This window comes from Oncorhynchus masou, chromosome 2 (assembly GCF_036934945.1).
Source record: "Oncorhynchus masou masou isolate Uvic2021 chromosome 2, UVic_Omas_1.1, whole genome shotgun sequence".
Taxonomy (NCBI): domain Eukaryota; kingdom Metazoa; phylum Chordata; class Actinopteri; order Salmoniformes; family Salmonidae; genus Oncorhynchus; species Oncorhynchus masou.
The window spans coordinates 22,006,732-22,032,145 of NC_088213.1; the positions used below are offsets into that span (position 1 = coordinate 22,006,732).

General features: G+C 51.1%; 1 protein-coding gene across 1 annotated transcript; it reads right to left on the bottom strand.

Annotated features, from left to right (window-relative positions):
* Positions 1-918: 918 nt before the first annotated feature.
* On the bottom strand, positions 919-25,166 carry LOC135552779 (transmembrane protein 266-like). The gene is made up of 3 exons (XM_064984624.1): positions 24,436-25,166; positions 22,958-23,095; positions 919-1,144 (listed from the first exon to the last, which is right to left on the bottom strand). Exons 2-3 carry the CDS (start codon positions 22,969-22,971, stop codon positions 919-921), a joined length of 240 nt encoding a protein of 79 aa, XP_064840696.1. The 5' UTR covers positions 22,972-23,095; positions 24,436-25,166.
* Positions 25,167-25,414: the final 248 nt, after the last annotated feature.

Here is a 25,414-nt window from a genome sequence, read left to right on the forward strand (position 1 = left end):
GTAAAGCTAAAGCATATGGTGTTGTTTATCTGGACTCACGGGAAGAACCAGGTCTGAGTCACTATTACTGGACAGGATGCCATTGCAATACGGCAACACAGGGACAGTGTTTTTACTGTATAATGAAAGAGACAATCTGTTAAGACCATACAGTAACAGACATGCAGGGCAGCTAAAATAGCCTGGGACCTCATCCATCACACATCAACCTTACAATTCTGGTTCAGGGTAGAAAATGGAACTGGCAGTGTCACAAGTAAGGTAAACTATGGATGATGCAATATAGGTCTTGGAGGAGCACAGTACATTCAGGGGATGCGTTTAGACCTTCATAGGAAATATATGTAGACCAAATAGCAAATACGAATCTGTTGATCACTGACGGACATCCCCTGTGTTGGAGCTACAGTATTGGCTGTGAGATAAACAGGACCAATGTATCATGAGATTGAACATCATCCATACTTGTCCTCTGTGTTGGCCAATGTACCATTAGCATAACTGACACAGTACATGGCGGTGTGTTCCTGCCCTCCTTCCCAGCCTTCACTCTGTTAAATGCTTGATGTACTGCATAATTATACATGACACCATATTCAATTACATCATTTTGTCTCACATTCTGAAACCAGAAGCAGGTCGTTTCTGAGGATAACTGGGAATGTATCATTTCCAAGGTGTGGAAAGTCATTAATAGAAAAGTCTGCCAGGTCCCAAGATCTTTGCAAACCCGTATGAACCGTTGTAGATGCGTGCAAGGTTTGGACCTGTTTGTGTAATGGCTGAAGTCTGTAAATAAAGCCACAGCGTCTTACCCTTCCCTATTGAGGTTCGGACCTATTGGTGTAATCAATAGCTACCTACTGTACAGTCAGAACGCGTCAGTGCCTTTCAATGGATGAATACAGTTGTATTGCCTCACCCTTCCCTGTTGTCGTCCTCATCCAGGTTAGAGAGGAGCTGTGATCCGGCCAGGGAGAGGTCCAGGTGGGCCAGAGGAAGGTCCCTGTAGCCGAAGCTGACCAGCTGGACAGGAGCCATGCAGGAAGGGTTCATCTCCTGCACACCATGCTCCTCCACTGGGTCTGGCTGGGAGATGATCTCCAGGTCTGATAGGCCTCCAGCCTGCTGCTCCACCACGTCACTAAACACACAGGGAGAGAAGACGACTGTGTTAGCCCACTGAGCTCAAGCCTCTTCACCTTCTAACTCCACTGGCTCTGGCTTCACCCTTTACCTCCAGGTCCTACAACCCAACCGCCTGCTCAACCATTTACCTCCAGGTCCTACAACCCAACCGCCTGCTCAACCATTTACCTCCAGGTCCTACAACCCAACCGCCTGCTCAACCATTTACCTCCAGGTCCTACAACCGAACCGCCTGCTCAACCATTTACCTCCAGGTCCTACAACCCAACTGCCTGCTCAACCATTTACCTCCAGGTCCTACAACCCAACCGCCTGCTCAACCATTTACCTCCAGGTCCTACAACCCAACCGCCTGCTCAACCATTTACCTCCAGGTCCTACAACCCAACTGCCTGCTCAACCATTTACCTCCAGGTCCTACAACCCAACCGCCTGCTCAACCATATCCCTAAACACAATGTTGTGGGTTGCTGGAGATCCAGATCCTATATCAAAGTCTGAGAATCAAAACTATGAGATGATGGTGTTCATGTATTACTTTGAAACAAACAAAACAGGGAAATAAAGTCCATTGAAGTTATGTAGAAAAACACCAACTTGGCTATTGGCGAGTTGGTGCATCAATGATATCTGATTGAAACACACACAGTGACCTGAGTAGTGGTAGAGGCTGAGCCTCTTCTGTAGGGAGGTACCAGAGCACCATGACAAAGGGAACAAACTGAGCATATCCAGTGATTTGACATGGATTATTGTCTGATATGCATGACTTCCTCTGCTGGGGTGGAACAAAAGTTGAAATGATACAAACACAGAAAGTTATTGAAAAAGCTCTGTCCTGTCGCACAATAGAACAAACATTAACATTATTCTGTCTCACTCCTGCCAAGTGTTAGCATTTCATCAAACAAGCAGACTGAACTTATAGACGTTAAATCGGTACCTACACTCTAAGAAAAAAAGTTATATCTAGAATCTAAAAGGGTTATTTGGCTGTCCCCATAGGAGAACCCTTGAAGAACGATTTTTGTCTCCAGGTAGAACCCTTTCCACAGAGGGTTCTACATGGAACCCAAAGGGGTTCTCCTATGGGGACAGCTGAAGAACCATTTTGGAACCCTATTTCTAAGAGTGTACGTCAACTGATTTTGCAAACACACACTGAGGGAGCACAAAGCACAACACCTGACACTGTCGTTTCATTCTCCTCTGTAGTATAGTTAAACACCTCTATACAGCTGTGTCAGCACCTCCAGAGTATGGATACGGTAATACATAGAAGTTTCTATTGTGGGCCAGGCCTCTTGCAGCATCACACAACCCATCACACAGCCCATCACACAGCCCATCCACAAGCCTCAGTTGTGCCCTGTGGTGCATATTTTTAGACCAGAGCAGATGCGGATGTATCATGTTTGCTGTGACGTTGCTCTCCTCTACGCTCACAAGCCTCCCATTGTCAGATGAGTGGATCGGAGCTCTTGCAAATGTGAAGTTAGGAACGAGAGAAGAGGGGGAAGAGTAGGAACAGAAGTGGGAGAAGAGGAGGAGGAGAAGGGTGAGAAGAGGGAGGTTGTAAGCGGTCTCCCACTGATTCACAGTCAGTGATTGTCCCCCCCCTCTCTCTCTCTCTCTCTCTCCACTGTGCTGTACTGTGAGGCGCTCCACTGTGCTGTACTGTGAGGCGCTCCACTGTGCTGTACTGTGAGGCGCTGTGAGGCACTCCACTGGGCTGTACTGTGAGGCACTCCACTGGGCTGTACTGTGAGGCACTCCACTGGGCTGTACTGTGAGGTACTCCACTGGGCTGTACTGTGAGGCACTCCACTGTGCTGTACTGTGAGGCGCTGTGAGGTGCTGTGAGGCACTCCACTGGGCTGTACTGTGAGGCACTCCACTGGGCTGTACTGTGAGGCACTCCACTGGGCTGTACTGTGAGGTGCTGTGAGGCGCTCCACTGGGCTGTACTGTGAGGTTCTCCACTGGGCTGTAATGTGAGGAGTTGTGAGGCGCTCCACTGGGCTGTACTGTGAGGTTCTCAACTGGGCTGTACTGTGAGGAGCTGTGAGGCGCTCCACTGGGCTGTACTGTGAGGACCTGTGAGGCACTCCACTGTGCTGTACTGTGAGGCGCTGTGAGGCGCTCCACTGGGCTGTACTGTGAGGATCTGTGAGGCACTCCACTGTGCTGTACTGTGAGGCGCTCCACTAAGCTGTACTGTGAGGCACTCCACTGGGCTGTACTGTGAGGCACTCCACTGGGCTGTACTGTGAGGTTTTCCACTGGGCTGTACTGTGAGGTGCTGTGAGGTGCTCCACTGGGCTGTACTGTGAGGTGCTGTGAGGCGCTCCACTGGGCTGTACTGTGAGGTGCTGTGAGGTGCTCCACTGGGCTGTACTGTGAGGAGTTGTGAGGTTCTCCACTGGGCTGTACTGTGAGGCGCTGTGGGGTGCTGTGAGGTGCTCCACTGTGCTGTACTGTGAGGCGCTCCACTGTGCTGTACTGTGAGGCGCTGTGAGGTGCTGTGAGGCACTCCACTGGGCTGTACTGTGAGGCACTCCACTGGGCTGTACTGTGAGGCACTCCACTGGGCTGTACTGTGAGGTACTCCACAGGGCTGTACTGTGAGGCACTCCACTGTGCTGTACTGTGAGGCGCTCCACTGTGCTGTACTGTGAGGCGCTGTAAGGTGCTGTGAGGCACTCCACTGGGCTCTACTGTGAGGTGCTCCACTGTGCTGTACTGTGAGGCGCTCCACTGTGCTGTACTGTGAGGCGCTCCACTGTGCTGTACTGTGAGGCGCTGTGAGGTGCTGTGAGGCACTCCACTGGGCTCTACTGTGAGGCGCTCCACTGTGCTGTACTGTGAGGCGCTCCACTGTGCTGTACTGTGAGGCGCTCCACTGTGCTGTACTGTGAGGCACTCCACTGTGCTGTACTGTGAGGCGCTCCACTGTGCTGTACTGTGAGGCGCTCCACTGTGCTGTACTGTGAGATGCTCCACTGTGCTGTACTGTGATGCGCTCCACTGTGCTGTAATGTGAGGCGCTCCACTGTGATGTACTGTGAGACGCTCCACTGTGCTGTACTGTGAGGCGCTCCACTGTGATGTACTGTGAGACGCTCCACTGTGCTGTACTGTGAGGCGCTCCACTGTGCTGTACTGTGAGGCGCTCTACTGTGCTGTACTGTGAGGCGCTCCACTGTGCTGTACTGTGAGGCGCTCCACTGTGCTGTACTGTGAGGCGCTCCACTGTGATGTACTGTGAGGCGCTCCACTGTGCTGTACTGTGAGGCACTCCACTGTGATGTACTGTGAGGTGCTCCACTGTGCTGTACTGTGAGGCGCTCCACTGGGCTGTACTGTGAGGTTCTCCACTGGGCTGTACTGTGAGGAGTTGTGAGGCGCTCCACTGGGCTGTACTGTGAGGTTCTCAACTGGGCTGTACTGTGAGGAGCTGTGAGGCGCTCCACTGGGCTGTACTGTGAGGATCTGTGAGGCACTCCACTGTGATGTACTGTGAGGCGCTGTGAGGCGCTCCACTGGGCTGTACTGTGAGGATCTGTGAGGCACTCCACTGTGCTGTACTGTGAGGCGCTCCACTAAGCTGTACTGTGAGGCACTCCACTGGGCTGTACTGTGAGGCACTCCACTGGGCTGTACTGTGAGGTTTTCCACTGGGCTGTACTGTGAGGTGCTGTGAGGTGCTCCACTGGGCTGTACTGTGAGGTGCTGTGAGGCGCTCCACTGGGCTGTACTGTGAGGTGCTGTGAGGCGCTCCACTGGGCTGTACTGTGAGGAGTTGTGAGGTTCTCCACTGGGCTGTACTGTGAGGAGCTATGAGGCGCTCCACTGGGCTGTACTGTGAGGATCTGTGAGGCACTTCACTGTGCTGTACTGTGAGGCGCTCCACTGTGCTCTACTGTGAGGCGCTGTGGGGTGCTGTGAGGTGCTCCACTGTGCTGTACTGTGAGGCGCTCCACTGGGCTGTACTGTGAGGCGCTGTGAGGTGCTGTGAGGCACTCAACTGGGCTGTACTGTGAGGCACTCCACTGGGCTGTACTGTGAGGCACTCCACTGGGCTGTACTGTGAGGCGCTCCACAGGGCTGTACTGTGAGGCACTCCACTGTGCTGTACTGTGAGGCGCTCCACTGTGCTGTACTGTGAGGCGCTGTAAGGTGCTGTGAGGCACTCCACTGGGCTCTACTGTGAGGTGCTCCACTGTGCTGTACTGTGAGGCGCTCCACTGTGCTGTACTGTGAGGCGCTCCACTGTGCTGTACTGTGAGGCACTGTGAGGTGCTGTGAGGCACTCCACTGGGCTCTACTGTGAGGCGCTCCACTGTGCTGTACTGTGAGGCGCTCCACTGTGCTGTACTGTGAGGCGCTCCACTGTGCTGTACTGTGAGGCGCTCCACTGTGCTGTACTGTGAGGCGCTCCACTGTGCTGTACTGTGAGGCGCTCCACTGTGCTGTACTGTGAGACGCTCCACTGTGCTGTACTGTGATGCGCTCCACTGTGCTGTAATGTGAGGCGCTCCACTGTGATGTACTGTGAGACGCTCCACTGTGCTGTACTGTCAGGCGCTCCACTGTGATGTACTGTGAGACGCTCCACTGTGCTGTACTGTGAGGCGCTCCACTGTGCTGTACTGTGAGGCGCTCTACTGTGCTGTACTGTGAGGCGCTCCACTATGCTGTACTGTGAGGCGCTCCACTGTGCTGTACTGTGAGGCGCTCCACTGTGATGTACTGTGAGGAGCTCCACTGTGCTGTACTGTGAGGCACTCCACTGTGATGTACTGTGATGCGCTCCACTGGGCTGTACTGTGATGCGCTCCACTGGACTGTACTGTGAGGCACTCCACTGTGCTGTACTGTGAGGCGCCCCACTGGGCTGTACTGTGAGGCGCTCCACTGTGCTGTACTGTGAGGCGCCCCACTGGGCTGTACTGTGAGGCGCTCCACTGTGCTGTACTGTGAGGCGCTCCACTGGGTTGTACTGTGAGGCACTCCACTGGGCTGTACTGTGAGGCGCTCCACTGGGCTGTACTGTGAGGCACTCCACTGTGCTATACTGTGAGGCGCTACACTGGGCTGTACTGTGAGGCGCTCCACTGTGAGGCGCTCCACTGTGCTGTACTGTGAGACGCTCCACTGTGCTGTACTGTGAGGCGCTCCACTGTGCTGTACTGTGAGGTGCTCCACTGGGCTGTACTGTGAGGCGCTCCACTGTGAGGCGCTCCACTGTGCTGTACTGTGAGACGCTCCACTGTGCAGTACTGTGAGGTGCTCCACTGGGCTGTACTATGAGGCACTCCACTGTGAGGCGCTCCACTGTCATGTACTGTGAGACGCTCCACTGTGCAGTACTGTGAGGTGCTCCACTGGGCTGTACTGTGATGCGCTCCACTGGGCTGTACTGTGAGGCACTCCACTGTGCTGTACTGTGAGGCGCTCCACTGGGCTGTACTGTGAGGCGCTCCACTGTGCTGTACTGTGAGGCGCACCACTGGGCTGTACTGTGAGGCGCTCCACTGTGCTGTACTGTGAGGCGCTCCACTGAGCTGTACTGTGAGGCACTCCACTGGGCTGTACTGTGAGGCGCTCCACTGGGCTGTACTGTGAGGCGCTCCACTGTGCTATACTGTGAGACGCTACACTGGGCTGTACTGTGAGGCGCTCCACTGTGAGGCGCTCCACTGTGCTGTACTGTGAGACGCTCCACTGTGCAGTACATTGAGGCGCTCCACTGGGTTGTACTGTGAGGCGCTCCACTGTGCTGTACTGTGAGACGCTCCACTGTGCTGTACTGTGAGGCGCTCCACTGTGAGGCGCTCCACTGTGCTGTACTGTGAGACGCTCCACTGTGCTGTACTGTGAGGTGCTCCACTGTAAGGCGCTCCACTGTGCTGTACTGTGAGACGCTTCACTGTGCAGTACTGTGAGGCGCTCCACTGGGTTGTACTGTGAGGCGCTCCACTGTGATGTACTGTGAGGCGCTCCACTGTGCTGTACTGTGAGGCACTCCACTGTGCTGTACTGTGAGACGCTCCACTGTGCTGTACTGTGAGGCGCTCCACTGTGAGGCGCTCCACTGTGCTGTACTGTGAGACGCTCCACTGTGCTGTACTGTGAGGTGCTCCACTGTAAGGCGCTCCACTGTGCTGTACTGTGAGACGCTTCACTGTGCAGTACTGTGAGGCGCTCCACTGGGTTGTACTGTGAGGCGCTCCACTGTGATGTACTGTGAGGCGCTCCACTGTGCTGTACTGTGAGGCACTCCACTGTGATGTACTGTGAGGCACTCCACTGGGCTCTACTGTGAGGTGCTCCACTGTGCTGTACTGTGAGGCGCTCCACTGTGCTGTACTGTGAGGCGCTCCACTGTGCTGTACTGTGAGGCACTGTGAGGTGCTGTGAGGCACTCCACTGGGCTCTACTGTGAGGCGCTCCACTGTGCTGTACTGTGAGGCGCTCCACTGTGCTGTACTGTGAGGCGCTCCACTGTGCTGTACTGTGAGGCGCTCCACTGTGCTGTACTGTGAGGCGCTCCACTGTGCTGTACTGTGAGGCGCTCCACTGTGCTGTACTGTGAGACGCTCCACTGTGCTGTACTGTGATGCGCTCCACTGTGCTGTAATGTGAGGCGCTCCACTGTGATGTACTGTGAGACGCTCCACTGTGCTGTACTGTGAGGCGCTCCACTGTGATGTACTGTGAGACGCTCCACTGTGCTGTACTGTGAGGCGCTCCACTGTGCTGTACTGTGAGGCGCTCTACTGTGCTGTACTGTGAGGCGCTCCACTGTGCTGTACTGTGAGGCGCTCCACTGTGCTGTACTGTGAGGCGCTCCACTGTGATGTACTGTGAGGCGCTCCACTGTGCTGTACTGTGAGGCACTCCACTGTGATGTACTGTGATGCGCTCCACTGGGCTGTACTGTGATGCGCTCCACTGGGCTGTACTGTGAGGCACTCCACTGTGCTGTACTGTGAGGCGCCCCACTGGGCTGTACTGTGAGGCGCTCCACTGTGCTGTACTGTGAGGCGCCCCACTGGGCTGTACTGTGAGGCGCTCCACTGTGCTGTACTGTGAGGCGCTCCACTGGGTTGTACTGTGAGGCACTCCACTGGGCTGTACTGTGAGGCGCTCCACTGGGCTGTACTGTGAGGCACTCCACTGTGCTATACTGTGAGGCGCTACACTGGGCTGTACTGTGAGGCGCTCCACTGTGAGGCGCTCCACTGTGCTGTACTGTGAGACGCTCCACTGTGCTGTACTGTGAGGCGCTCCACTGTGCTGTACTGTGAGGTGCTCCACTGGGCTGTACTGTGAGGCGCTCCACTGTGAGGCGCTCCACTGTGCTGTACTGTGAGACGCTCCACTGTGCAGTACTGTGAGGTGCTCCACTGGGCTGTACTGTGAGGCACTCCACTGTGAGGCGCTCCACTGTCATGTACTGTGAGACGCTCCACTGTGCAGTACTGTGAGGTGCTCCACTGGGCTGTACTGTGATGCGCTCCACTGGGCTGTACTGTGAGGCACTCCACTGTGCTGTACTGTGAGGCGCTCCACTGGGCTGTACTGTGAGGCGCTCCACTGTGCTGTACTGTGAGGCGCACCACTGGGCTGTACTGTGAGGCACTCCACTGTGCTGTACTGTGAGGCGCTCCACTGAGCTGTACTGCGAGGCGCTCCACTGTGCTGTACTGTGAGGTGCTCCACTGGGCTGTACTGTGAGGCGCTCCACTGTGAGGCGATCCACTGTGCTGTACTGTGAGACGCTCCACTGTGCAGTACTGTGAGGTGCTCCACTGTGCTGTACTGTGAGGCACTCCACTGTGAGGCGCTCCACTGTCATGTACTGTGAGACGCTCCACTGTGCAGTACTGTGAGGTGCTCCACTGGGCTGTACTGTGATGCGCTCCACTGGGCTGTACTGTGAGGCACTCCACTGTGCTGTACTGTGAGGCGCTCCACTGGGCTGTACTGTGAGGCGCTCCACTGTGCTGTACTGTGAGGCGCACCACTGGGCTGTACTGTGAGGCACTCCACTGTGCTGTACTGTGAGGCGCTCCACTGGGCTGTACTGTGAGGCACTCCACTGGGCTGTACTGTGAGGCGCTCCACTGGGCTGTACTGTGAGGCACTCCACTGTGCTATACTGTGAGACGCTACACTGGGCTGTACTGTGAGGCGCTCCACTGTGAGGCGCTCCACTGTGCTGTACTGTGAGACGCTCCACTGTGCAGTACTGTGAGGCGCTCCACTGGGTTGTACTGTGAGGCGCTCCACTGTGCTGTACTGTGAGACGCTCCACTGTGCTGTACTGTGAGGCGCTCCACTGTGAGGCGCTCCACTGTGCTGTACTGTGAGACGCTCCACTGTGCTGTACTGTGAGGTGCTCCACTGTAAGGCGCTCCACTGTGCTGTACTGTGAGACGCTTCACTGTGCAGTACTGTGAGGCGCTCCACTGGGTTGTACTGTGAGGCGCTCCACTGGGCTGTACTGTGAGGCACTCCACTGGGCTGTACTGTGAGGCGCTCCACTGGGCTGTACTGTGAGGCAATCCACTGTGCTATACTGTGAGACGCTACACTGGGCTGTACTGTGAGGCGCTCCACTGTGAGGCGCTCCACTGTGCTGTACTGTGAGACGCTCCACTGTGCAGTACTGTGAGGCGCTCCACTGGGTTGTACTGTGAGGCGCTCCACTGTGCTGTACTGTGAGACGCTCCACTGTGCTGTACTGTGAGGCGCTCCACTGTGAGGCGCTCCACTGTGCTGTACTGTGAGACGCTCCACTGTGCTGTACTGTGAGGTGCTCCACTGTAAGGCGCTCCACTGTGCTGTACTGTGAGACGCTTCACTGTGCAGTACTGTGAGGCGCTCCACTGGGTTGTACTGTGAGGCGCTCCACTGTGCTGTACTGTGAGGCGCCCCACTGGGCTGTACTGTGAGGCACTCCACTGAGCTGTACTGCGAGGCGCTCCACTGTGCTGTACTGTGAGGTGCTCCACTGGGCTGTACTGTGAGGCGCTCCACTGTGAGGCGATCCACTGTGCTGTACTGTGAGACGCTCCACTGTGCAGTACTGTGAGGTGCTCCACTGTGCTGTACTGTGAGGCACTCCACTGTGAGGCGCTCCACTGTCATGTCCTGTGAGACGCTCCACTGTGCAGTACTGTGAGGTGCTCCACTGGGCTGTACTGTGATGCGCTCCACTGGGCTGTACTGTGAGGCACTCCACTGTGCTGTACTGTGAGGCGCTCCACTGGGCTGTACTGTGAGGCGCTCCACTGTGCTGTACTGTGAGGCGCACCACTGGGCTGTACTGTGAGGCACTCCACTGTGCTGTACTGTGAGGCGCTCCACTGTGCTGTACTGTGAGGCACTCCACTGGGCTGTACTGTGAGGCGCTCCACTGGGCTGTACTGTGAGGCACTCCACTGTGCTATACTGTGAGACGCTACACTGGGCTGTACTGTGAGGCGCTCCACTGTGAGGCGCTCCACTGTGCTGTACTGTGAGACGCTCCACTGTGCAGTACTGTGAGGCGCTCCACTGGGTTGTACTGTGAGGCGCTCCACTGTGCTGTACTGTGAGACGCTCCACTGTGCTGTACTGTGAGGCGCTCCACTGTGAGGCGCTCCACTGTGCTGTACTGTGAGACGCTCCACTGTGCTGTACTGTGAGACGCTTCACTGTGCAGTACTGTGAGGCGCTCCACTGGGTTGTACTGTGAGGCGCTCCACTGGGCTGTACTGTGAGGCACTCCACTGGGCTGTACTGTGAGGCGCTCCACTGGGCTGTACTGTGAGGCAATCCACTGTGCTATACTGTGAGACGCTACACTGGGCTGTACTGTGAGGCGCTCCACTGTGAGGCGCTCCACTGTGCTGTACTGTGAGACGCTCCACTGTGCAGTACTGTGAGGCGCTCCACTGGGTTGTACTGTGAGGCGCTCCACTGTGCTGTACTGTGAGACGCTCCACTGTGCTGTACTGTGAGGCGCTCCACTGTGAGGCGCTCCACTGTGCTGTACTGTGAGACGCTCCACTGTGCTGTACTGTGAGGTGCTCCACTGTAAGGCGCTCCACTGTGCTGTACTGTGAGACGCTTCACTGTGCAGTACTGTGAGGCGCTCCACTGGGTTGTACTGTGAGGCGCTCCACTGTGCTGTACTGTGAGGCGCCCCACTGGGCTGTACTGTGAGGCACTCCACTGGGCTGTACTGTGAGGCACTCCACTGGGCTGTACTGTGAGGCACTCCACTGTGCTGTACTGCGAGGCGCTCCACTGTGCTGTACTGTGAGGTGCTCCACTGGGCTGTACTGTGAGGCGCTCCACTGTGAGGCGCTCCACTGTGCTGTACTGTGAGACGCTCCACTGTGCAGTACTGTGAGGTGCTCCACTGGGCTGTACTGTGATGCGCTCCACTGGGCTGTACTGTGAGGCACTCCACTGTGCTGTACTGTGAGGCGCTCCACTGGGCTGTACTGTGCTGTACTGTGAGGCGCTCCACTGGGCTGTACTGTGAGGCACTCCACTGGGCTGTACTGTGAGGCACTCCACTGTGCTATACTGTGAGGCGCTCCACTGTGCTGTACTGTGAGGCGCTCCACTGGGTTGTACTGTGAGGCGCTCCACTGGGCTGTACTGTGAGGCACTCCACTGTGCTATACTGTGAGGCGCTCCACTGGGCTGTACTGTGAGGCGCTCCACTGTGAGGCGCTCCACTGTGCTGTACTGTGAGACGCTCCACTGTGCTGTACTGCGAGGCGCTCCACTGTGCTGTACTGTGAGGCGCTCCACTGGGCTGTACTGTGAGGCGCTCCACTGTGCTGTACTGTGAGGTGCTCCACTGGGCTGTACTGTGAGGCGCTCCACTGTGAGGTGCTCCACTGTGCTGTACTGTGAGACGCTCCACTCTGCAGTACTGTGAGGCGCTCCACTGGGTTGTACTGTGAGGCGCTCCACTGTGCTGTACTGTGAGACGCTCCACTGTGCTGTACTGTGAGGCGCTCCACTGGGTTGTACTGTGAGGCACTCCACTGTGAGGCACTCCACTGTGCTGTACTGTGAGGCGCTCCACTGTGCTGTACTGTGAGACGCTCCACTGTGCTGTACTGTGAGGCGCTCCACTGTGAGGCGCTCCACCGTGCTGTACTGTGAGATGCTCCACTGTGCAGTACTGTGAGGCGCTCCACTGGGTTGTACTGTGAGGCGCTCCACTGTGCTGTACTGTGAGACGCTCCACTGTGATGTACTGTGAGACGCTCCACTGTGCAGTACTGTGAGGCGCTCCACTGGGTTGTACTGTGAGGCACTCCACTGTGCTGTACTGTGAGGCGCTCCACTGGACTGTACTGTGAGGCGCTCCACTGGGCTGTACTGTGAGGCGCTCCACTGTGCAGTACTGTGAGGCGCTCCACTGGACTGTACTGTGAGGCACTCCACTGTGCTGTACTGTGAGGCGCTCCACTGGACTGTACTGTGAGGCACTCCACTGGGCTGTGCCTTTAGGTTGTGTAATTATGAGTCTTCACAGGGCTGTGGGTTCTGGGTTTAGAAGGTCAGACAGTGCTCCAGTTGTACTCTAGCTCAGTCATCCTCCTCCTCCTCCCCTTCCTCCTCCTCATCTCATCCTCCCCCTCCTGCACCTCCTCCTCTCATCCTCCCCCACCTCCCCCTCCACCTGCTCCTCTACCTCATCTGCCTTTACCTTCTCCCCACCTTCTACTCCTCATCCTCCTCCACCTCCTTCCCACCTTCTACTCCTCCTCCTCACCCACATTCTCCTCCTCCACCTTCTACTCCTACTCCACCTTCTACTCCTCTTCCCACACATTCTCCTCCCCCACCTATTCCTCCATCTCCACCTCCCCCTCCTCCTCCACCTCCACCTCCTCCCCCTCCTCCACCTTCTACTCCTCTTCCCACACATTCTCCTCCCCCACCTTCTCCTCCATCTCCACCTCCCCCTCCTCCTCTACCTCCACCTCCTCCCCCACCTTCTCCTCCATCTCCACCTCCCCCGCCTCCTCCATCTCCACCTCCCCCTCCTCCTCCTCCCCCACCTTCTTCTACTCTTCCCATACATTCTCCTCCCCCACCTTCTCCTCCATCTCCCCCTCCACCTCCACCTTCACTTCCAACTCCTCAAGGCTAAATAAAACAATATCGACCTCCTACATAATGAAAGAAAACCATGTTGTAGTTCCATTATAAGTATTAAGAGATAAGTCAACAGTAATGGTCTGTTGATAGGATCAGGGTTGACCTGTGCAGTTAGAGGGCAGTGCCCCCTCACCATCACTAGGACCAGGGTGTGCAGTAAAGTGCTTGTGTTGTGGGGAGTCAGTGGCCTCGGAGGCACCCAGGACCAATCTAATCTCTACAGTGACTCACTAACCTTCACAAGGACAACGGACTGGGAGCAGACCACACCTGGAGTGGTTCCTACTGTATGTCCACGAACAAACACACACACACACACACACTGAATACACACACACACACGCACACACACACACACACACACATATCCAGGTGTGTTCTTCTGACACACATTCACATAAGAAATAGTTCAAGCAGTTAACAAGGATTTCTAAGGAAATTCTCACGATAAGCCTGACGGATAACAGTGTCTGTCTTGTGAAACAGAGAGGTTACATGGTACACATAATCAGTGGAGAAAGCTCTCTCTCTCTTACGAGCTTGGCACGCATCATCCCGAGCTGAACCCCCATCTGAAATGTTAATGTGGTCTATGTCTGAAGGCCAGCATTATGACTAATCCCTACTTAATATGCTCCCCTCCAACACTGGTTTTCTTTTTCCAAGTACACAGAGACCTCTGGGAAGAAATACTAGTCAGGAAGTGACTCTTTTACCTCAGAGTGAGGAGTAAATCAGAGTATATCACCTTTATTCACCAATTACATTTACATATACCTGGAATGGTGATGGCAGCAGCAGAGAAAATATACAGCATGTTGTCAGGATCAAAACACTACTTGAACACAGTAGGCCTAAATGATAGTGACCCTGAGTGTTTCCCAGTGTGGGTTTATGTACATGAGACAATGACCTTATAAAATGGAGAAAAATTCAAATAAATACTACTATTCGACTATAAGTGAGACCAAGTAAACTCAGGGAACTATAGATGCCACAGTCAAGATCAGCCTAAAGACGTAAGCCTCCTCTTCAGTCTCCATGGTCCTCTCGCCCTACACTACACGTCTCCATTAGACCAGACCTGTCCTGGCCTCTCACCATCCCTACTGATCAACACAGCCATCTGATCAGTCATGGCAGACACAAGCTGTTCAGAGCCCCACACCTCATCATCTCATCCCAGCACAACTGCATGTAAAGCAGGGACCCAGTGCTGTGGCTAGCTGCCAATGGAAGTATATGGACAGTGGTGGCCCAAGACTCCTGTCGTCTTGTGTGGCTCAGTTGGTAAGAGATTGTGAGTTAAATTCCCAAAGGGATCACATATGTGTACTACAAAGTCACACAGCAGAAAAGCTCAGAAGAATAGTTTATATACAGTACATACATACAATACATAGAAGTCACTCTAAGACATTGGAAAAAGCCATGGCACTCTGCAGAGGTTATGTGTGTTAGTGGGAAAGACGAGCAGAGTCTCCCTTGGGGCATTGGGACACATACACACAGCCTGCCCCCAGCCAAATGATAGAATTAGAAGTGTTATGGGCCAGGTCGAAAAGGTCATTATTCATGTTGCATAATTGGCTTAAGGCAGTCCACTGAACATACAGAAGGTCACGCAACTGGGAGCAACCACAAAGAAGATCATCGCACCACTTGCAATGTACTGTTTGTGTAAGTTGGACAGACACATCAGTGTTTCATACAGTGGAGGCTGCTGAGGGGAGGACGGCTCATAATAAAGATGGAACGGAGCAAATGGAATGGCATCAAACACATGGAAACCATGTGTTCGATGTATTTGATACCATTCCACTGACTCTGCTCCAATCCTTACCATAAGCACGTTCTCCCCAATTAACGTGCCACCAACCTTCCGTAGTTTCATAATCCAGAAAAGCAACACCAATCCATATTCTAGTGTACTTGGGTTGGTTGGACTAGGCTACAGTATGTGATCAACACACCTTAAAGTACTCAAGTTGTGGAAAGCCCTGCAGAGCTAAACCCACCGAACCTGGCCAAGTAAAAAGCAGCAGCTGTCTGATTGTAACCACCAGCTGCTGCAGAGAACATTGGAGAAGCAAGCCATCAGTATGAGTTAGTGTTCAAGGCTCCACCATATCTAACAGTGTGTTGTTCCATGTATACAGCATCTCTAGACACTTGATGCACATCTCGCATAGCACTCCATTCAACCCATGTGCATGCTCACTCCACTCCATTCAACCCATGTGCATGCTCACTCCACTCCATTCAACCCATGTACATGCTCACTCCACTCCATTCAACCCATGTGCATCCTCACTCCACTCCATTCAACCCATGTGCATGCTCACTCCACTCCATTCAACCCATGTACATGCTCACTCCACTCCATTCAACCCATGTACATGCTCACTCCACTCCATTCAACCCATGTGCATGCTCACTCCACTCCATTCAACCCATGTACATGCTCACTCCACTCCATTCAACCCATGTGCATGCTCACTCCACTCCATTCAACCCATGTGCATGCTCACTCCACTCCATTCAACCCATGTGCATGCTTACTCCACTCCATTCAACCCATGTGCATGCTCACTCCACTCCATTCAACCCATGTGCATGCTCACTCCAATTCATCCAACCCATGTACATGCTCACTCCACTCCATTCAACCCATGTACATGCTCACTCCACTCCATTCAACCCATGTGCATGCTCACTCCACTCCATTCAACCCATGTACATGCTCACTCCACTCCATCCAACCCATGTACAGTACCAGTCAAAGTTTTGGACACACCTACTCATTCCAGGGGTTTTCTTTATTTTTACTATTTTCTACGTAATAGAATAACAGTGAAGACATCAAAACTTTGAAATAACAAATATGGAATCATATTTGATTCGTTTAACCAAAAAAAGTGTTAAACGAATCAAAATATATTTTATATTTGAGATTCTTCAAAGTAGCCACCCTTTGCCTTGATGACAGCTTTGCACACTCTTGGCATTCTCTCAACCAGCTTCATGAGGTTAGTCACCTGGAATGCATTTCAATTAACAGGTGTGCATTGTTAAAAGTTAATTTGTGGAATTTCTATCCTTCTTAATGCGTTTGAGCCAATCACTTGTGTTGTGACAAGATAAGGGTGGTAAAATACCAAGTCCATATTATGACAAGAATAGCTCAAATAAGCAAAGAGCATTGACAGTCCATCATTACTTTAAGACATTAAGGTCAGTCAATCCGAAAAATGTCAAGAACTTTGCAGTTGCAAGAGCAGTTGCAAAAACCATCAAGCTCTATGATGAATCTGTCTCCCATGAGGACCACCACAGGAAAGGAAGACCCAGAGTTACTTCTGCTGCAGAGGATAAGTTCATTAGAGAGTTACCAGACTCAGAAATTGCAGTCCAAATAAATGCTTCAGAGTTCAAGTAACAGATACATCTCAACATCAACTGTTCAGAGGACATTGCGTGAATCAGGCCTTCATTTTATTTTACTTAACTAGGCAAGTCAGGTAAGAACAAATTCTTATTTTCAATGACGACCTAGGAACAGTGGGTTAACTGCCTTGTTCAGGGGCAGAACGCCAGATTTTTACCTTGTCAGGTCGGGATTTGATCTTGCAACCTTTCATTTACTAGTCCAATGCTCTAACCATTAAGCTACCTGCCGCCCCATGATCGAATTTCATGCTTTGTTGGTGACACTGTCAGTGATTTATTTAGAATTCAAGGCACACTTAAACAGCATGGCAACCACAGCATCCTGCAGCGATATGCGGGTTTGCACTTGTCATTTGTTTTCAACAGGACAATGACCCAACACACCTCCAGGCTGTGTAAGGGCTATTTGACCAATGAGAGTGATGGAGTGCTGAATCAGATGACCTGGCTTCCACAATCCCCCGGCCTCAACCCAATTGAGATGGTTTGGGATGAGTTGGACCGCAGAGTGAAGGAAAAGCAACCAACAAGTGCTCAGTATATGTGGGAACTGCTTCAAGAATGTTGCAAAAGCATTCCAGGTGAAGATTGTTGAGAGAATGCCAAGAGTGTACAAAGCTGTCATCAAGGTAAATGGTGGCTACTTTGAAGAATCTAAAACCTAAAATATATTTGGATTTGATTAACACTTTTTTGGTTATTACCTGATTCCATATGTGTTATTTCATAGTTTTGATGTCTTCACTATTATTCTACAATATAGAAAATAGTACAAATAAGAAAAACCCTTGAATGAGTAGGTGTGTCCAAACCTTTGACTGGCACTGTACATGCACACTACACTCCATCCAGCCCATGTACATGCTCACTCCACCATCCAATCCATGTACATGCTCACTCCACTCCTTCCAACCCATGTACATGCTCACTCCACTCCATCCAACCCATGTACATGCTCACTCCACCATCCAATCCATGTACATGCTCACTCCACTCCTTCCAACCCATGTACATGCTCACTCCACTCCATCCAACCCATGTACATGCTCACTCCACTCCATCCAACCCATGTGCATGCTCACTCCACTCCTTCCAACCCATGTACATGCTCACTCCACCATCCAATCCATGTACATGCTCACTCCACTCCATTCAACCCATGTACATGCTCACTCCACCATCCAATCCATGTACATGCTCATTCCACTCCATCCAACCCATGTACATGCTCACTCCACTCCATCCAGCCCATGTACATGCTCACTCCACTCCATCCAACCCATGTACATGCTCACTCCACCATCCAATCCATGTACATGCTCACTCCACTCCATCCAGCCCATGTACATGCTCACTCCACCATCCAATCCATGTACACGCTCACTCCACCATCCAATCCATGTACATGCTCACTCCACTCCTTCCAACCCATGTACATGCTCACTCCACTCCATCCAACCCATGTACATGCTCACTCCACTCCATCCAACCCATGTACATGCTCACTCCACTCCATCCAGCCCATATACATGCTCACTCCACTCCATCCAACCCATGTACATGCGCACTCCACCATCCAATCCATGTACATGCTCACTCCACTCCATCCAATCCATGTACATGCTCACTGCTCACTCCACTCCATCCAGCCCATGTACATGCTCACTCCACTCCATCCAACCCATGTACATGCTCACTCCACTCCATCCAACCCATGTACATGCTCACTCCACTCCATCCAATCCATGTACATGCTCACTGCTCACTCCACTCCATCCAGCCCATGTACATGCTCACTCCACTCCATCCAACCCATGTACATGCTCACTCCACTCCATCCAGCCCATATACATGCTCACTCCACTCCATCCAACCCATGTACATGCGCACTCCACCATCCAATCCATGTACATGCTCACCTCACTCCATCCAGCCCATGTACATGCTCACTCCACCATCCAATCCATGTACATGCTCACTCCACCATCCAATCCATGTACATGCTCACTCCACTCCTTCCAACCCATGTACATGCTCACTCAACTCCATCCAACCCATGTACATGCTCACTCCACTCCATTCAACCCATGTGCATGCTCACTCCACTCCATCCAACCCATGTACATGCTCACTCCACTCCATCCAACCCATGTACATGCTCACTCCACTCCATTCAACCCATGTACATGCTCACTCCACTCCATCCAATCCATGTACATGCTCACTGCTCACTCCACTCCATTCAACCCATGTACATGCTCACTCCACTCCATCCAACCCATGTACATGCTCACTCCACTCCATTCAACCCATGTACATGCTCACTCCACTCCATTCAACCCATGTCCATGCTCACTCCACTCCATCCAACCCATGTACATGCTCACTCCACTCCATTCAACCCATCCACAAAGACACACAAATCTGCTTTCTAAACCTTCCTTCACCTCTTCCTCTTAGGCTTTGTCTTGATGCCTTTCCTAATATTACATTATGTGCTAGCCTATGTGTACACTCCATCAGCCTTGACTTTATGCAGGAAATCTCCATAATGATAAATGAGTCTGGTTTCAGGAAGCTGTAGGCATGGCATGTTTCAGACAGGCACAGTGTGACCAGTCTCATCTGACCTTTACAGATACCAGGACTGGGAGACACACTGATGATGAGAGACCCTCCTGGAGAGCTGCTGTGCTGTACTGTCAGCAGAGGAAAGGTCTTGGCTCCTTACAGCCGGACTGAACTGCAGTGTGTTTGAGGTTACCTGAGGCTCAAAGCTAAGGAGCCTGCGTAGAAAAGTGATTAGTGAAATGGGAATGGGCTGTATTATGATATAGACTTGATTTGTAATATGTTAAACGATATAACTTCCAGAAAGGATTTTCTAGGCAGAAAATCATCAGGAATGAAATAAAGTACTGTTTCAATCCAGACATTTGCTAAGATGCGAATCACCTACAGCATGAAATAGCACCCTCTTCACAACAACAACAAAAACAATTTGTTTCCCGCTACTAAACCTAGATGCATGTAATGGAGACTTCCTAACAGATTCCTTGTTATCTTCTGTAATAGATGAGGTCTAATAGATCAGCTGGCCCAAACATCCATACATCCCTGTGTTACTGTTCTGCTTGGAAAAGACTCACAGGAACATGACCCTGCTCAGACAAACACCATGTGCTTGTCAACCTCAGCATGCTGAACAACAGAGGCAGAGCCCTCCAATCTCCCCACCCTCCTGTTGGCATTGAATAAAAAACAGGGTGAACAGCGACGGAGAGAAAGATGAATGGTGCTGTCCTGCAACGACAACCCTTCAGAATCTTAAACAACTGGGCCCAAAGATAGGCTACAGCCCTACGCCACTGACTGAGCAGGACAGAGTGACAGAATAGAATCGGACCGACAGGGAACAGAATAAATCCACTCCCCTGACTGGCTGTCACACAAACGGACAGAGAACAGTGAAGGAGGGCTTTTCATTTACCATTCATTTATTACAGGTTTGGATAATGAGCATGGCTAGTTACATACAGCCTGCTGAAGACTAAGTCAAGTGAGACCAAATAAGCTCAAGGAACTATAGATGCCACAGTCAAGATCAGGCCTAAAGACGTAAGCCTTCTCTTCAGTCTCCTTGGTCCAATCGCCCTACACTACACGTCTCCATTAGACCAGACCTGTCCTGGCCTCTCACCATCCCTACTGATCACGCAACTGGGAGTAACCACTAAGAAGATCATCACTGCATAAGCAATTGTTAATTAGTCAGGTATGTTTCTGCATGGAAATGTTGAACTATCTTGTTTCTATCTCTTTATCTATCGCTCTCTCTTTCTATCTCACACACAAACACATTCTCTCTCTCACACACTCATCAATAAATCAACCAATCAAAAGACTTGAGGATAGCAAGAAAAAATGGCAAGGTAAGAGGAATTTGTGAAAGAGAGGCTAGACTGCAGAATTCCAAATGAGCTGACCGATGAGGTGTCCCTCTGCAATATCATTGAGCTCTGCCTCTCTCTGTAACAGGGCCATTGTCGTTTTCCCTCTCTCTTTCTCCCTCTCGCTCAGCCTCTCTCTGTCTCTGTCTCCCTTTCTGTCTCTCTCTCCCTCTCGCTATCTCTCTCTCACTTTCTCTGTGTGTGTGCGTGTGTGTCAGTGTGTTTGCGTGTATGCCTGTGTGTACAATACCATATTTATTATTCAGGAAGAGAGGTGGGAGGAGGTCAGAGAAGTCTGGTAAAGAGGGAAACGTCTTACTGAGCACAGGTCATGTTCTGGGTGGGAGAGATATCTGACTGAGCACAGGTCATGTTCTGGGGGAGAGATATCTGACTGAGCACAGGTTATGTTCTGGGTGGGAGAGATATCTGACTGAGCACAGATCATGTTCTGGGTGGGAGAGATATCTGACTGAGCACAGGTCATGTTCTGGGGGAGAGATATCTGACTGAGCACAGGTCATGTTCTGGGGGAGAGATATCTGACTGAGCTCAGGTCATGTTATGGGTGGGAGAGATATCTGACTGAGCACAGGTCATGTTATGGGTGGGAGAGATATCTGACTGAGCACAGGTCATGTTCTGGGTGGGAGAGATATCTGACTGAGCACAGGTCATGTTCTGGGTGGGAGAGATATCTGACTGAGCACAGATCATGTTCTGGGTGGGAGAGATATCTGACTGAGCACAGGTCATGTTCTGGGGGAGAGATATCTGACTGAGCACAGGTCATGTTCTGGGGGAGAGATATCTGACTGAACACAGGTCATGTTATGGGGGGAGAGAGATCTTACTGAACACAGGTCATGTTATGGGGGGAGAGAGATCTTACTGAACACAGGTCATGTTATGGGGGGAGAGAGATCTTACTGAGCACAGGTCATGTTATGGGGGGAGAGAGATCTTACTGAGCACAGGTCATGTTCTGTGGGAGAGAGATCTTACTGAACACAGGTCATGTTATGGGGGGAGAGAGATCTTACTGAACACAGGTCATGTTATGGGGGGAGAGAGATCTTACTGAACACAGGTCATGTTATGGGGGGAGAGAGATCTTACTGAACACAGGTCATGTTATGGGGGGAGAGATATCTTACTGAACACAGGTCATGTTCTGGGGGAGAGATATCTTACTGAGCACAGGTCATGTTATGGGGGAGAGAGATCTTACTGAGCACAGGTCATGTTATGGGGGAGAGAGATCTTACTGAGCACAGGTCATGTTCTGGGGGAAGAGAGATCTTACTGAGCACAGGTCATGTTATGGGGGAGAGAGATCTTACTGAGCACAGGTCATGTTATGGGGGAGAGAGATCTTACTGAACACAGGTCATGTTATGGGGGGAGAGAGATCTTACTGAACACAGGTCATGTTATGGGGGAGAGATCTTACTGAACACAGGTCATGTTATGGGGGAGAGAGATCTTACTGAACACAGGTCATGTTATGGGGGGAGAGAGATCTTACTGAACACAGGTCATGTTATGGGGGGGAGAGATCTTACTGAGCACAGGTCATGTTATGGGGGGAGAGAGATCTTACTGAGCACAGGTCATGTTCTGTGGGAGAGAGATCTTACTGAACACAGGTCATGTTATGGGGGGAGAGAGATCTTACTGAGCACAGGTCATGTTATGGGGGGGTCTTACTGAGCACAGGTCATGTTATGGGGGAGAGAGATCTTACTGAGCACAGGTCATGTTCTGTGGGAGAGAGATCTTACTGAACACAGGTCATGTTATGGGGGAGAGAGATCTTACTGAGCACAGGTCATGTTATGGGGGGGTCTTACTGAGCACAGGTCATGTTATGGGGGGAGAGAGATCTTACTGAGCACAGGTCATGTTATGGGGGAGAGATCTTACTGAGCACAGGTCATGTTATGGGGGGTCTTACTGAACACAGGTCATGTTCTGGGGAAAGAGAGATCTTACTGAGCACAGGTCATGTTATGGGGGGGTCTTACTGAGCACAGGTCATGTTATGGGGGGTCTTACTGAGCACAGGTCATGTTATGGGGGGTCTTACTGAGCACAGGTCATGTTATGGGGGGGTCTTACTGAGCACAGGTCATGTTATGGGGGGTCTTACTGAGCACAGGTCATGTTCTGGGGGGGACAGAGAGGAGACACACACACTGGGTGGTGTAATGTACTATACTTACTGAGGGTTAGCCATGTTGGTGGATGGTGATGGAGAGAGGAAGAGGAGGAGGCTATGATCTTCACTCAGTTCTCAGTCAGGCTATGCCTCTCTTCTGAGATCACCACACCAGATATACTTTGCTGGACTCATGTTGAACCTGGGGATTGAATTAAATATCAATTACACCTGACATGTACTACAACCATATTACATCCGTATTACACTAAGATGTTTATGAGTTCAGTAAAACATTGTATACTGGCACCAGAAACAGTATGGGGATATTGAGACAATGAAGAACTATAATTGTAGCTTGAAGAGTAACCTACAACAGCAATTCTTCAAAGTAAACGATGATTCATTCTATGTCTATAGTAAGAGCACATCACCTGCATGTCTGCTGGATAATACTCCTAAAGAGCTGCTCTCACCATAGAATGAGTCCATTGTTGAGTTAATGATGGGAAAATCCATTACGCTTGAAACAGGACATGCATGAGTGAAAACCTACCCAGGTGCTTGGTCTTTATTTAGATATGATTGATGACAGACAGTGACACATTATTATGGCAATCCCCTGAGAGTATGGTAGGCTATGTATGAGTCATTCAATCACACTTTAAACGCAAGACATACACTACAGTACCAATACTTTAAATGGAGAAGATGTGAGAGACATTACAGGTCAAATCTTTCTGTGTTGCCCATCATTACATTTCAGATGGTGCTGGTGAGAAGGTATATTGAGAGACTTCTACTAAAGACTACAACAACTGGAGGTTGTTAGCACATCCCAACTTACTGTATAAAGGGTTATGTTAAGCAAATTCTCTTGAATACCCTTTTTTCGACCATGGTGTTTGAATGGTGAGAGTTCATAGACTGTGCTTTGCCTGATCAGCACAAAATATCAAGTAGAGGTCTGTCCACTGGTCTCTGCATGACCTTAATAAACTACAGGAGCCTATCAGTTCAGATCCATCTCGCCTCTAATCTACTTACTATATAGTGCACTACATTTAAGTGAGCCTGTGTGGGCCATTTGGAACATGCGCTGGGTCTCACACAGTTTATTGAATAGTAAAGTAGGCTAACGGCCCCCTTACTTCGCAACTGAGGTTTCTTCACACTTACATCATTTTACACGGCTTTTCTGTAGTATTGCATAAAATTCAAAGCACAACTCAGCCCCATATCCACGTCAAAACCAAATGGACAGGTAGCTTGACATGCAAATGTTTGCCTCCCTGTTCAGGAACTAATAATAATGTAACCCTACTGGAAATTGTAATTGAAACGGACTAAACCAAGCATTAATCCACGTTAGGACTATACTTAGTCGCTGTAGTACCTGAATATAGAAGCAGAGACTCGAGAGACTATAGTAGCCTAGTGCGTAAAGCGGGGGTGGTCCCCGTTGTAGGCTACACCGAGGGAGTGCCCCGGCAATGTACAACTAATCTATTATTCAGTTCAACCAAAAAAGAACCTTCCTACCTGTCTTGATTTACATTGTTGACAGTCTAATCGAGCCTCCCGTTGGCCGCGTGCTCGTGGTAATGTCTCCCTATGTGATGATCAGCGTGAGTGAGGCTCGTACTCCAAGCTCGTGGCGATGTGTAGGCTGCTGCCTTCCTTAGCACTTTTACATTGGACAAGCACCCCTGCTGCTGCTTAGAATCCTGTGCAAAACGAAAAGACTGGAGCCGAAATGCAAGCACCATCGTCGTTCAGCAAGATTATATTAAGTGTCCCTGACTGACCACCAAATAACCGGCATCGTTGGAGAGTGGAGGAAGAAAGGTCAGAACGTTGTGTGTGTTGTTGGCTACACCGCTCCAAATTTGCTAGTGAGGGTTGAGGGCTTCCCCCGCGATCGTAGAAGGGACTCCTTGCTGCCGAATATAGACCTCTTCCACAAGGAGCTGTCTAGGTGCTGAAAACGTGATTAACCTCCGGCTTCTCTAGTGCCGCGCTGTGATGCCTGGCTCTCTCCCTTTCAAAACCGAGAATAGTAGCATAATCCCCGCGAAACAACGTCAAAAACATTGCCGTTTATTTTCTTGCCGAATAGGGGCAGTATCGAAGCTATAACATTGTCATTGCTTGCTTCGGTCACGAATCACATGTTTGCTCTCTGTTGATTCTAGTTCCAAATCCTGATAACCGAATGAAAACTGAGGTACAGTCACCTCACTTGATTTGTAGGCCTATAGCTTCATGCCCGAGCTGCCTTTCTCCATGTCCATAGGCTTTACGTTTTTTATCGTTTCGGAAATTCAAGATACTATGGGAATATAAATGATCTTTCTACCAATTGGCTTAACAGTTTGTCATTCACCAGGAATAGCCAGTCGATGGTTAGAGCGCACATCAATCAATTTCATAGCGTCTTCGCAGCCTTATATCAAACACGCCTGCTTGTCAAGGTTAGGCTTTCGGAAATGGTAGATATGAAATAATTGTAGTCTATGAT